The sequence below is a fragment of the Epinephelus moara genome, chromosome 20 (genome assembly GCF_006386435.1).
Source record: "Epinephelus moara isolate mb chromosome 20, YSFRI_EMoa_1.0, whole genome shotgun sequence".
Lineage (NCBI taxonomy): Eukaryota > Metazoa > Chordata > Actinopteri > Perciformes > Serranidae > Epinephelus > Epinephelus moara.
Genome location: NC_065525.1, coordinates 36,276,161 through 36,290,530, shown reverse-complemented (window position 1 = coordinate 36,290,530; position 14,370 = coordinate 36,276,161). Strand labels below are relative to the sequence as shown.

At 40.1% G+C, this 14,370-nt stretch overlaps 2 protein-coding genes across 2 annotated transcripts in view; both read left to right on the top strand.

Moving 5' to 3' along the window:
- Positions 1-8,071, top strand: part of bmt2 (base methyltransferase of 25S rRNA 2 homolog) — a 12,588-nt gene extending 4,517 nt beyond the window's left edge. The window contains 4 exon segments of the mRNA XM_050073895.1: positions 2,097-2,238; positions 2,369-2,497; positions 5,150-5,264; positions 5,530-8,071. Coding sequence (XP_049929852.1) covers positions 2,097-2,238; positions 2,369-2,497; positions 5,150-5,264; positions 5,530-6,162 — 1,019 coding nt within the window. The 3' untranslated portion in view covers positions 6,163-8,071.
- Positions 8,072-9,894: 1,823 nt separating this feature from the next.
- The window catches only part of tmem168b (transmembrane protein 168b), a 12,326-nt gene continuing 7,850 nt past the window's right edge, over positions 9,895-14,370 (top strand). The window contains exons 1-3 of the mRNA XM_050072159.1: positions 9,895-11,482; positions 12,245-12,387; positions 13,182-13,456. Coding sequence (XP_049928116.1) covers positions 10,346-11,482; positions 12,245-12,387; positions 13,182-13,456 — 1,555 coding nt within the window. The 5' untranslated portion in view covers positions 9,895-10,345. The remainder of the gene's footprint in view (positions 11,483-12,244; positions 12,388-13,181; positions 13,457-14,370) is intronic.

Below are 14,370 nucleotides of genomic sequence, written 5' to 3'. Positions count from 1 at the left end.
TATTCTTGAATTTTCCCAGTCAGAAAGAGTTTTTCTGATTATGCCGACGTCACTTGAACGCAGCATTCACTGCAGGCCATTCAGGTCTCACAGTGGGAGCGGGGCACTGCCATGCTGACAAAATTACATATGTTATCGGGGCTATTCGTCATGATATCGGACTTATCGGAATGACGTAATAATTTCCTGTTATCGGCCCGATAGTTATCGTGCACCCCTACTTGAACTTATGACTAAGGAGAAATCTGGACCCTGTGGCTGGGCCAGTTGGGAACTACTATCTTAGATAATTACTGCCTTTTGAAACTTTACAGCCACAAACTAGATACTCAAAGCTTTCAGAAGATGCATGGCTTTCATAGGCATGTTAACAATAAGGGGGTGGCTCAGCAGTTTCCAGTTGCCGTAAAATGCAGTTCTTACAAAAAACTCAACAGTGTTTGATACCAAATCACAGCATGGATTTTTCTATGGTGTTCCTCAAGGTCTTGGTGTGTTAATGTGGTATTTTGAAGCAATTTTTGGTCATTTTTTAAAATTCTTGTGTGGTAAAAAGAGGCTTAGATTTAGCGCCAAAATTGTTCAACAAATAGTATCAACCAAAAATTGGTGTAACAACTTTGAGACGTAAATGAGCACGGGAATAGCCATTACATACCTCCATCATAATGTTCTTAGCTTAACTTTAAAAGTTATGTAAACACAATGTTTAATACATATTGACCCTGACACATGGTGCTGAGCTGCATCTCAATTTAATCTTCAGGTTCCTAGCTTTCAGATGATGAATACCACTTCTATGTGTTATACTGTTGACCTGCTATCACTCCCTACAGATCCCCTCCAAAAAAAGACAAAAATAGGTCTATGTGGGTCTATAGTAATATAATATAATAGTTACTTCCCCACTTTATGTTGAAAAGGATTTGCAAATCATTCTGTTTTATGTATGTTTTACACTGCGTCTTAACTGTCTTGGAACCGGGGCTGTACAGCAGCCACAGATATCATGATGTAGGTTATCTCCTGCTTGAATGCTTTGGCTGTTTTGTTTCATTCCACTGCCTCTGAATCCAAAATATGCACTTGACCATTCCACTGCTCTCATACCTCGAAGCAAACAGCAGACAGAGAAGACTCGGCACAAGACAAGTTTTACCACTTTAAAACAGTTCATCAAAAGTGTGAAAAAGGAGCTTGGGTAATGTTCGTGGAGTCAGTGTTGTGCTGTAGCAAACGTTGCCACATTCTCCACTATCAGTTATGTAGCAACCAATGCACAAAGAGGTCAGGTTTGCTGTTATTAGTGTAGTCTCTGTCCTACTTTTCCACCTTAAAAACACTACGCTACCATGATGTAGTGTTGTAACGTGATGTCGTGTTTTGGATAAGTCTGAAATATTGGGAGTGAGAGAGAATAGCTGGTTGTTTTGGAGGCTGCACAGAGAAGTCGTCCTGCTAGCAGACCTCATGAGTGGTTAATAAGTAAAGCATGATCTGGTGGGCTTGGCATTGAATCACAGTGGTCATGCTTCTAGAGTGCTGCTGTTTACCACCACTCCTGTTGTTGTTCTTTCATTTCTGCAAATCTGAATGAGAGTTTTCCTTGTGGTCATGAGATTTTTCCCTTATCAGCGTGTTTGCCTACGCTACGGGCTGTAAACTGTGGAGATGTGCTGAACGAAGTTTCTGTGGACTTTAGTATGACTGTGAAATGGCTATTTGAGGATGATTTTTTTTTAGATTTTTTTACAGTTACACTTCTGTGCTGGCAGAGAGGAGTGAGCATGTAGGCATTGTAGCGGTAAATGTGGCCTGAGCTTTTTTATCAGTTTTCTTCCCAAGGAGTGCTGCCATGTTTTGGTGCTGAAGGGGATGACCAAAGTTGGCAAGTAGGTTATGAGTGTTTGCTACTTGCTGTGGATGACTGTGCCAGACTAAAACTCAAAAGTAGGACTTCAGTATGATGATACCAGTAGCTTAAGCTAACTTTGAAAGTCTTAATTGATTCCTTTAAGTTTTGAAGTCTGTGATTTACATTTTGTGTTGCGTTATATTTGTTATTTCTGTCCTGATTTTTATATATCCTCTCTCAGTGGGCGACTTTGACAAGATCTGGCGCGAGCACTGTGAAGATGAGCAGACGCTGAGTGAGTACGCCCTCGCCATGAAGAATCTCGCTGACAACCACTGGACCAAAAACTGCGAAGGAGAGGGACGCATCGATTGGTGTCGCAGGTACAGCTCAAATCAAATCAGCTGCAGTTTTACACCTCCTGACAGTGGAGTCTGTGGGATGCGCTTCTGTGACATGTTGCTGCCACTTTCACATTAAAGTTTGAGCAGTGTTTCCATTCCACTTCCACAGTGTCTGTCAAGAATACTTTTTGGACGGCGGGATGAAAAGAATGTTAGAGAAGGATGAGAAAAGTGCCATGCTGACCATGGGTCTGACTGCAGCGTCTGTAAGTGCCCAACCGAACAGCACCATCCCCAGGTAAGCACACTGAAGGTGAACACACTACAGTACATCCTTACAACCTGCTTAGAATATTTAGTATGGATTGGGGGCACAGTCAAAAACTGTGAGAGCAACTAAACTCTCACCCATTACCTAGGAAAAAAAAATACAGTTACAGTTACAAATTTCTAGTTACTTCAGAGATGAAAGAACAGTGTTTATAATAAAATATGTGTTTGTTTTTTACTTGTTTCTTATAAAAAGCACCTTCAGTTTTATTTGCACAGAGTTTCTACACAATATGGAAAAGTATGGAATATGATTATAGTAATCTTTCAGGTTTGGATTGGTACGGAAAAAACAAAAGATCTTGTGGAAAAATATTTGTGTATCCAGACTATTGCCCCTATTCTTTTCTTTGACATATAAAATTCAGAAAAAGGAAATGCGATGAAATGCTATTCTTGAATTTAATTTATGTGTATCATCACAAATAATCACATATTAAGCTTGTTTGAATATTGATGAGTTATGCAGAGATGTGGATATCAAAAAGTAAATCTTTCATGTGCAAGGAAACATTATGGCTGCATTTATCCTCCTTTCTATGGACACAGTGAATAAACAAAGCTGCATAGACACTTGGGAAATTAAATGATTGAACTATTATCAACTAATTTTCTGTTCTTATTTGAAAAATAACATATGAATGAATGAATGAATGAAAAAAAAAGATATAAAATGTCAAATTAATTACTAAATTATTTACAATAAAAAAATCAACATTTAAAATAGCAAAAGTGCAGACAAAAAATATTGATGATTGATTTAAATTTGAGTTTAAAGATATATATATATTTTTTTCAACAATATCTTTTATTGAATTTTCCAAATTTAGACAACAAAACAAAACAAAAAGCCAACAAAGTGACACAAATGAGACAGTGTGTTAACATACAGGTCCTTGTAGGACAGGGACATTCAATGAAACAAAAATATTAAAACCCTACATTACGTTTTCCCCCTTTACACACATATGGTCACTATAACAGTGCAAATGAAATGGGACAGAAAAAAAAACAAAAACAGAAAGACAAACAAAACATGGCAGTTAATAGAATGCTTCTGTAAAGATATAGGATCATGAGTCCATACAAATATCATTGCCGTACAATCCAGTGATTAAAGGATGAGGGAACAGAGTTATGCAGAGGGTGCACTTATTCTACTCCAGGTTCGTTCAACAGATGAGATAGATCATTGTTTTTTTTTTTGTTTTTTTTTTAAAGATGATTTTTATTGGCTTTTTGCCTTTATTGACAGGACAGAGGGTGAAATGGGGAGACAGAGAGAGAGTGGAGACTGACATGCAGCAAAGGGCCGCGAGCCAGATTCGAACCCGCGGCTGCTGCAGCGAGGCAATGCCTTTGTACATGGGGCGCGGGCACTATCAACTACGCTACCGACGCCCCGAGATAGATCATTGTTTTTAGTATATTGGATAAATCAACCCCACACTTTTTGAAATGTCTCCTGTCCTTAAGAATGTAAGAATTTTTTTTTCCAGAGGTAAGCAAGAAGATAATTCCCTAAACCAGAGAATACCTGGCTTACTCATACTTTTCCATGTTAGAGCTATTGTCCTCTTTGCTTGTAAAAAACATATGTTTAAAAAGATTTTTTCATGACGTTTTACATTATGTACATCTGGGTAGAGAGGCCAAGTAGAAAGAGTTTGGGCTCTAGCTCTAATCTGATTGAGAGGATGTCCTGCACATTTAATCTAACCTCTTCTCAAAACTCCCCCACTCTTGGGCACTGCCATAGGCAGTGAAAAATAGTGCCCTTATTTACACCACACCTATTGCAAGTGTCCGGAATATTCACATTAAATTTGTTCAATTTTTCTGGAGTGATATACACCCTCATCAGCCAGTTATACTGTAGGAGTTTTAAGCGAGTATTACCCGTCCCTGTCTGGGATGCTTTACATGCGCTGCGCCACTGTTCCAGTGTTAATTCCTCCTGTAGATCTGATTTCCATGCATTAAAATTAGAGTCAGAAGACTCAGTTGAGGAGGCTTTCAGTAAATCATAAAATTCAGAGATGATGCCCTTCCCAAAAGGATTTTTTATAAGAGTTTTCTCCAGTTGCGTCAGGGGCGGACAGGACATGTATTGATTTTGATTTGCTCTAATAAAACTCCTTAACTGAAGGTATTTGAAAAAGTGTTTGCGAGGGATATTGTATTTCCTGATCAGCTCATCGAATGTTAAGATATTCCCATTATTACCATAAATGTCTTTTTTTTGTTTTACACCTCTGTCCGCCCACAGTTTAAAACCTGCATCTGCTTTTCCGAGTTTAAAGATAATTTAGCAGAATTATGAAATAAGAATTGTGTAGGAATTCTGTTTGCAAATTATATGTGGACCTTGCTCCTCATCAAAAGCATCAGTATATTTTTAACACACCGTACTTGCATAATAACATTTTGTAACAGTCAGAAAGTTTAATTGAAGATTTGATGGGCTGTCGCATGTGATGTGTTTGTTTGTTGTGGGGAAAAAAATCCTCTGCTGATTTAAATTTAACGATGTGGTTGTTAGAAGACAAAGAGGCACTGTTGGATGCAAAAGTCACATGATGGTTTTGACATTGACGCTTGTTCCACATTTGTGTTACAGTTCAATCTCTCAGCTGGGGAAAATGCGCCTTCTTGATGTGGGAAGCTGCTTCAACCCTTTCTTGAAGTTTGACGAGTTCCTCACAGTTGGTATTGACATAGTGCCTGCAGTTGAGGTAAGCTTGTTTATTCTGCTCATTTTGTTGACAAAATGTTCACACAAATAAAATGCATGAGGTTTTCCTGTCTGGTGATTCAGTGTTGGCATTACAGAGCAAAAGCAGCACCAGAAATGACTCATGCAGAGGTTATCCGTGTTGTGGTTTGACGGCGTGTGAACAAATTTTGCAGAAAGCAGAACAAAAAGCATCTCGCATTTTGCAGCTGCAAGTATAGGACGTTTAAAAGTGCTGAATTTTCTGCCTGTTTTCTCTCCTTCAGAGCGTGTACAAGTGTGACTTCCTCAACCTTCAGCTCCAGCAGCCTCTCCAGCTGGCGAGCGATGCGGTTGAGGCGTTCCTCCGCCAGCTCCACAACCCCATCGACTCGCTGCCTGCCCAGCTTTTCCACGTGGTGGTCTTCTCCCTGCTCCTGTCCTACTTCCCCTCACCATACCAGCGCTGGATCTGCTGTAAGAAGGCCCACGAGCTGCTGGAGCTTCACGGCCTGCTGCTCATCATCACGCCCGACTCCTCCCACCAAAACCGCCACGCCCTTATGATGCGCAGCTGGCGCGTTGCGGTGGAGTCACTGGGCTTCAAGCGCTACAAATACGTCAAGTATTCCCACATGCATCTCATCGCCTTCCGCAAGGTGTGTCTGGCCACCACCAGCGACCTGGTATCACGCAACTACCCAGAGATGCTCTACATCCCTCAGGACTTCCACTCCAACGAGGAGGAAGAGTGTGCCGACGTGCCCGTGCAGGTGCGCTCCGAGTTTGAGGATGACCAGATGGCATGGGGCTTCTCGGAGCTGCCTGACACGCCCTATGATTCAGATTCCGGGGAGAGCCAGGGCAGCTCGGTGCCTGGTTTCCACGAGCTAGAAGACCCCATCCTGCTTCAGAGCTAGGTTAACCAGCTACCCCCCCTCCCCCTCCTCCTCCTACTCCTCTCCTTTCCTCCACTGTCACCTCCCCTTCAACTGCTGCGCTGCCAAATTTAACCTGCTGCATTCTTCTCCCACGTCTCCTCCCTCTCCTGAAAACAATGCAGTTTGCACAGTGTGAAAGACAGAAGTTTACAGATTATTTTCTCATATCCACACTCCTCTGAGAGTACACACACAGACACACACACATATCCACATAAACACACACACTAAGATGGATATATTTTGATAAATATCTAGGTTTTTTAAGAGTTGGAAAGTGAATGCCCTGACGATATCTTAAGTCCCCGCTCCTTGATTTCCATATCATCTTCCAATCAGCTTTCAATAACAAAAACAGCTTGTCTGTACTCTGTCTCTATATGAATAAGCTAGTGTGGCAGGCTGCTTAGTATAAAAGACAAACAACCTGAGCAGTCTGACAGGAGTTTGATTGCACTGGAGAGACTGAGATGGAGTGACTGGACTGGTACGCTTGCTTCTGTCACAGTCATGCAGCTAGACTTTCTGAAAATCCTTGATGTGCATTTAGTTTTCCAAGACAAAAAAAAAAAAAAGAAGTTCATCGTTTTGAAATATATATTCTCAACAGTCAAAACATTGGTGTTGTCCAGTGTAAAGTGTGGCAGTGCCATTTTAACTTGGCATCATCTGAATGATTTGTGTATCTTTTACAAGAAAGTGGTATTTGTAGCATTTTAAACATTTTCAGAACCATACGGTAGGAGTATTACTAGGTTTACTAATGTGAAACTGTAACTGTGTTTACTCATTGTGTAACAAGGTACGAGTGTTTCAAAGTAGGTATTAGACTTTTTTTCCTCCTCTCGTTGTCCTCACAAATATTAAGACTGAATTATCTCCAGTACATTTTGTGCTCTCTAGCAGAGAAATAGTACAACACAGCAAGTCAGTGACCCATATCAAATGGACTTTAAAGCACCAGTATCCTTTGACACAATTTTGTAACTTTGTGAAACTAAGTACTCTGCCTCCAAAAAAGATCCAGATCTGAGCTCCTCACAGAAAATTCACCTTGACACAAGAGATTTGCACTAATTTACTGTTTTGTCATACAGAACCTCTGAAACAGGTGAGAAACTGTAGATTTTAGCAATAGCAAACCAGAGCAGATCTGAAGATGCTGTATCCGACGGGGGGAGGTTTTAGCTAAAGACACTACCAGATGAAATGTTAGTGTGTGTTCTGCCTGTCCCTGAATGGGCTCATTGTGTGGGTGTGGTTGGGTTTGATTGTGTGAATGAAGGAATGAGTTTACGTTGATGTGTTATTGTCAGTGGCACTTTATCATTGATCCCAAAGGGTGTCACAAGATGTAATTATTTTCCTATGATGACAGTTTTACAACCAATATGACGGGCCCATAAGATAATACCAATAAGTCTAAGGTGCCTTCTTTGTTCACATTTACTGTATGTTGCAAGCAGACTTTCATGCCCCTGGAGAAAATGAAACTCATACCTTTCAACTAAAAAGATATGAAGCTTCTGAGGCCAAACAGTACGTACAAACTGTCCAGTTCTCCTTTGACATATTAATGGATAACAAGAGACATTTCCAGTGTTGATGTAATGCAGTGTGTTGTTGCCATACCCATATCATTTTCCAGTTAATGCACATCTCTATGCTGATATCTTCTCTGTTTTAACAGGAAAACAACATTTCACAGTACCGCACATACTCAGACTTTAAGGTTTTGTGATTAATTGGTGCATTTGTCTTCCAATGTTTCTTTTTGGTCCATTTGCATGAGTTGTTTCATCTTCATTTTCAACATTTTCAACAATGCAGAACAATGTGTGCTTATAGTATGGTTGTATTTCTCTTTTATAAATGAATGTAAATGTAACGCGTCTGTGTGGAGTTTTTTGGTGTGCAGTGCACCCTTTCTTGTAGATTCAAAATACTGCTCTGTGTGCTGGTTATGAAGTTATGAAGGGGCATTTTTGACTCAGGAGATCAGAGGTGTGGACTTGAGTCAGACTTGAGTCACAGATTTTATTATTTTAGAATCAAGTTTACAAAATTAAATAAGACTTGCAACATGACTTTGATGTTAACACCAATGACTTGTGACTTTACTTGGACTTGAGCCTTCTGACTTGAAAATACTTGATTAAAAAGTATGTCATTTAAAAGTGTGCCACAAACTAATGAATCAACTAACCTTATTCATTCTGAGCAAATCGACGCTTAACTCCCATAATCCTACAGCATCCAATCAAGTTGCAAGAGACAACCATGAGGTACTAATGTTGGAAAAAATGATACCAAAGGTAATTTCGTTTGTGTACACAAACTTCCTGGTGGTCAGCAACAGAGGAATTGGATTATTCAAAATGTGCAGGTTAAAAATTACAGATACAGAGATGCAACAACTTCTGAAAAACGAATTTTAATGATTGAATACAAATTTTATAAAGAGTTTATAATTTTTGTAAATTTAATATACTATTACTCTGACATTGAAATGACATTACATTTGGTGAAGAACGCAGTTTTACTTGTTTAGGACGTGGGACCTGACTTAGGACTCGTCAGTATTGATTTGGGACTTAACTCAGGACTTGCTTGTATGGACTTGGAACTTGAGAGCAAAGACTTGAGACTTACTTGTGACCTGCAAAACAATGGTAACCCCTCTGCAGAAGATCATGCAGGTTTTTGATCAACATTTCTTTTGATACAAAAACAATATTTGTCAACATTGTATTTTATTTGATAGGAATGATGCAATTTAACATAGTTCCAATACAGAGTATGAGACTGATGTGTTGCACAGAGAGTTTATAGCTGTTGCTAATTTTCAACTCTTGTCCCTAGTTGGACTTTTCCATGTAGGCCTACAAGGTTTTTAAAAAATATCATAAAACAATGCTGCACTATAACCATGGAAGGATTGCACAATAAAATACATAAATCACAATACATACATCATAAGATATACCACAATACATCTACCAAAACAGACACTGTGACACACATACCACAAGAAATATACTAAAATACACATACCACTACACACTTATACACTAATACCCCGTAGAAATTTGAGCGCAATAGCAAATAGTTGGTACAGCACCGGTTTGGTTTAAGACAGCACTTGACCTTTATTGTGAAGGATTTTAAATCTGGAATTAGTAGCAGTTAAAACAGGAATAAATCGGGGACCTGAATCAAGAGGCAGGATAGCTTCTTTAAATGTAGTAATACTGTACATTAGGCATTGTATTATAACTAGCCTTTAAGGCCACTCTGACAAAAAAGCCATGTCTTACACACACACTATAATTTCACTCAAAAGTCTACACTACCTACCTTACTACCTCAGGGCCATAAAAAATAACTTTAATGTGAAAGGAAGGAATTCAGATATTTAAAGACAATTTTACAATCTTTTTTTCTCAGGAAGGTAGGATTAAATTGGGGGGATTTGAACTCATGACCTCAGTACAGTATTAAAAGTATAAAAATCCTGGCTTTGGCACAGAATGAGAGTGTAAATCTGGAACACAGTTGTTCAGTTAAAATATAAACATAGGCCTAGTAAAGTAGAACGTAAATAAGCTCATAATATTGAGTATAATATTAAGAATAATAATGTATTATTACTTACTTGATCTTTCATTATTATTTAATCATATTTAATATCGAGTCAAAACCATAGACTGCATAAAAATTCAGAACTGAATGAGCGTTTGACGTTGGCAAGTGATTTTTTACCCTCAGCACTTGCCGTAGTGGAAGCCAGCGTCATGGCGTCTGTCAACTGACAAAAACTTTTGACGTTACAAACTTTTAATACGGATATGTCTTTCACAATACTGACAGCTTGTTTGAAGGTGCTCCGTCCTGAACCTTTTAAACCAGTGTCGGACATCAGATGAGAGGAACATAAACAGCCGTCGTCACGATGTGAATGTTTCTGCGTGCTAACTTTGGCCGGTGCGAAGATGCATCGCTGGTAGCTAACGGTAGTCAAGCTAGCCACTTTCAACAAGTTAGCTAGCTAGTTAGCTAAACTTAGTTTAAGCGTCGTTTGGTTTCATTACGGACAATAAACCGACCGTAACTCGTTAAAGTGCCTGTTTCTAGGTTTGGTTAGTTAGTCTTTTATATCACAATGTGTCGTTTTCTGCGCTACTGTGTCAGCCACTGCCTCCATGCAGCGATGACCCGGCTGGAGGAGGTCAACGGAGAGGTTAGCATGTGGTCGTCTGTCCGGTGGCTGGGCTACCTGTCAGGTCTCAACCTGCTGATCGCCCTGTGTCTGGGGCTCTATGCGCGGTGGGAGAGGACCGCAGAGACTAGTCTTCTTGTCATTTTCGTTTTGGCTCTAATCGTCCTCGGAATAGCAAGTGTAGTGTATTATTACTTCAACATGGAGAGGGTCAGCCTCAGTCTCCTCCACCTGTGGTTCGGGTTTTTGCTGGGACTGCAGTGTTTCCTCAACAGTCCCGCCCTGGAGAGCGATGTGAAGGAGCAGGCGGCCAACTACCTGCTGCTGGCCAGCGTGACACTGAGGACACTGTGGGCGCTGCTGGAGAGACTGGTTGGATGTGCCAAGTACCGTCCTGCCTTCCTCACCTCGGCAGAGCGGCTGGAGCTGGTGGGCTTTGCCACTGCCAGCACGGCTCTGCTCATCCAGAAGTCTTTGAGTGTGATGGTGCTGGTGGTGGCGCTGGCCACGGTGATGATTGCCCTCCGGATGAAGGCTCTCCTGGCTCTCACCAACTTGGTCTGCTTCGCTGTCATCACCGCTGTGCTGTTCTTCAAGTCTCTGAACATCACCATCAACCCTTTCGCCCTCGCCTGCTTCTTCAGCCAGCTCATCTGCGACCCACTGCTGGATGTCTACTTCAGTGGCCTCTCCGTGACCGAGCGCTGGCAGCCTTTCCTGGTGTGGCGGGGCCTGTGGCGCCGGCTGTCCCTCCTGCCTCTGCTGGTGGTGGAGGTGACCTTCATCTTTCTGGCTGCTCAGAAGCTGAAAGACCTGGACCAGTGGTACCTGATGATCCCGAGCTTTGTGGTCTGTGCGCTCTTCTGGGCCATCTGCCACATGGTGTTTGTCATCACAGTGTGGGGCTTTCACACCAAGCTCAGTGAATGCCAGAGGGTGTGCTTGTCTCAGGGGTCAGGTGTCAGCGGTCTGGACAAGGTTATGGCTTCAAAGGGCATGAGACATTTCTGCCTCATCTCTGAGCGCCTGGTGCTCTTCTCGCTGGTGTCAACTGTTGCTGTTGCTGCTCTTTGTTGGCAGGTAGGAGCAGCCAGACAACAAATACCTTATTTATAGAGAGATGGCACACAATATCAACTGAATATCAGATGATTTTTTAATACAATGTGCTGAAAATGTGGATAGCAGATGACAGCAGTGTATGGTGTGTTTTCAGTCCTCTTTGACCAGCAGTTCCCAACCTTTGTGGCTTGCGATTCCTTGGGACCCCCCCACCATCATCACTGGTTGCATGTGTCAGTGGTGTCCCATGAATTCAGAAAATTCATTCATTCATTCCCAGAAAAAATTAAGATTTGAGAAATGTCAGGAAAGAAAATATAATTGTTTATAGCAGAATAATATGTTTCTTGCTTTTCTCTCCTGTTAGTCATGTTGTAACCCTTCAGATTTATCTTGTGAACCCTTGTGGCGGACCCAAAACCAAGGTTGGGAACCTCTGGCTTGGACTATAGGACAGCCTGAGAATGTGCCTTACATTTACATTTCATGCTTTTACAAGACACATTGAATTGCTTAATTTCCTTAATGTTTTGATTCAAACAGTACCATACTGATTACTTCTACATCACATTTAATCAGGATTTGCTATAACACAGAAAGAACTTGTATTTTTAGGAGCATGTTCTTATTCTTAGCTAAAATAGTTTTATCATATTTTGCTAGAATTCATTCAGATGCAGATTAATGTTACAGTATCTTCCACAGCATTTTCCTTCATATGTCATACTTTTGTCTGCAGTGAAAACCAATTTTTAATTGACTAATGACTGTGCTCTGCAGGCCTCCAGTAGTATCTTTGTTAGCATGTTTCTGCTCGTCCTGCCTCTGGAGTCTCTGTTCCACGGGCTTTTCCACGAGCTCGGGAACAGCCTGGGAGGAACCTGTGTGGGCTACGCTGTTGTCATCCCCACCAACTACTGCAGGTAGTGTCATGCATCACTACTGAGAGTGGTAAACAATTACCAGTCAGATATAAGTAGACTGCACAATAGGGCTGCCACTAACAATTATTTTCATTGTCGACTAATCTGTCGATTATTTCTTCAATTAGTCGACTAATCATTTCATCGAAAAATGTGTTAAAATGTTGAAAAATGTCGGTCTGTCTCTCCCAAACCCCAAAATTATGTCATCTAATGTTTTGTTTCATACTCACGCCAAAGGGTTTTAGTTCACCGTCACGGGAGAGTGTGTAAAGCTGCCAATATCTGAACGTAAGAAGCTGCAATAAGAGTATTTTGGGGTACTTTTATAGTACTTTTCTATGAAAAATGACTCAAACCGATTAGTCGACTACTAAAATAGTCACCGATTATTTTAATAGTCGATTAGTCATCGATTAGTCGACTAATCGTGGCAGCCCACTGCACAATAATAAAGAAAATCCCATGATATGATTAAAGTTGAGAGGTAAATGTCAAAGTTTTCCCAGTTTTACATCAGTATGTTGTGTCATGCATCTCGCCACACAACAGTAAAAGATCTGTGCTACTTCCTGAGTGTGATTGAGTTTTAAAAGGGCCAAATAAAATCTGTTATTAAAATTTTGTTAACAGGCAAGTGCTACATTCCTGCAATAAGTCATTGTCAAGTCATTGTGTATTCATTCAGTTGTCCATGACTCATAAGACATATCCTGACCTGTGCTAAATGACAGCTCTAAATAGACATGATTCATTCACTTTCCTCCTCTGTTTTATTTTTGTCTGCCTCATAGTCCTGACGGTCAGCCTGTGCTGCTGCCTCCAGACCAGGTGCAGGAGCTAAACAAGCGCTCCACAGGCATGTTGAACAGTGTGCAGCGCTTCTTCGCCCACCACCTGATTGAGAATTTTGGCTGTGACTATTCCACTAGTGGGCTGGCCCTGGATGCTCTGCAGGCCAAGATGAAATCCTTCTTGGAGCTCCGCACGGCAGATGGGCCTCGCCATGACACCTACATCATCTTCTACAGTGGTCACAGTCACCGCTCTGGAGAGTGGGCGCTGGCAGGTGAGAGAGGCATTTAGTTGAAGTAATTATGATTAGTAAGTGTTGATTGATTGACCATTTTAGTAATAATATAATTACAAGTTCTGCTGCACAATTAATTGTATAATCGTTGTATATTAATAATGATTTTTGGCTTTCAAAGTTAATTAGGTAGGATTAGCTGTAATCTATGAACTATGAATTTTTTTTTTTTTCTTTTTTTATGAAATTTCACAATAGATGAATATTTATGACATCTTAATGGCATACTGTACAATATTTTTTAAAAATCTCTGACATACTATACTATGATTTTTTTCAAAGACACACTTCTATAATTTTTAAATATCCTACACAATAGTTTTTATGGCATACTACACATTGTCATTTTTATGGAATACTACATAATATTTTTTTATATAATGCTGTGCTATGATTTTTTTAATGACATAATTTACTATGATTCTTTTTATCATATGCTATGATTTTTTGTGACATACTTTAATATGATTTTAATGACATGATAGACTGAATTTTTTGAATCACACTATACTATATTTTTTATGACTTATGACACACTTAACTATAATGTTTTTTTTAAGACAAACTATTCTATGATCATTTTATGGTGTACTACACTATAATTTTGTAATTTATTATTATATCATGCTATACTATGACATTTTTTATGTCATATTTTCCTGGTATTTTTTTTTATATCATACTATACCCTGAGTTCTAATACTATACTATGATTTTGTGTATTACGCTGTACTATGATTTTTTTTAATTCAATTCAATTCAATTTAATTTATAAAGCCCAATATCACAAATCACAATTTGCCTCACAGGGCTTTACAGCATACAACATCCCTCTGTCCTGAGGACCCTCGCAGCGGATAAGGAAAAACTCCCCAAAAAACCCCTTTAATGGG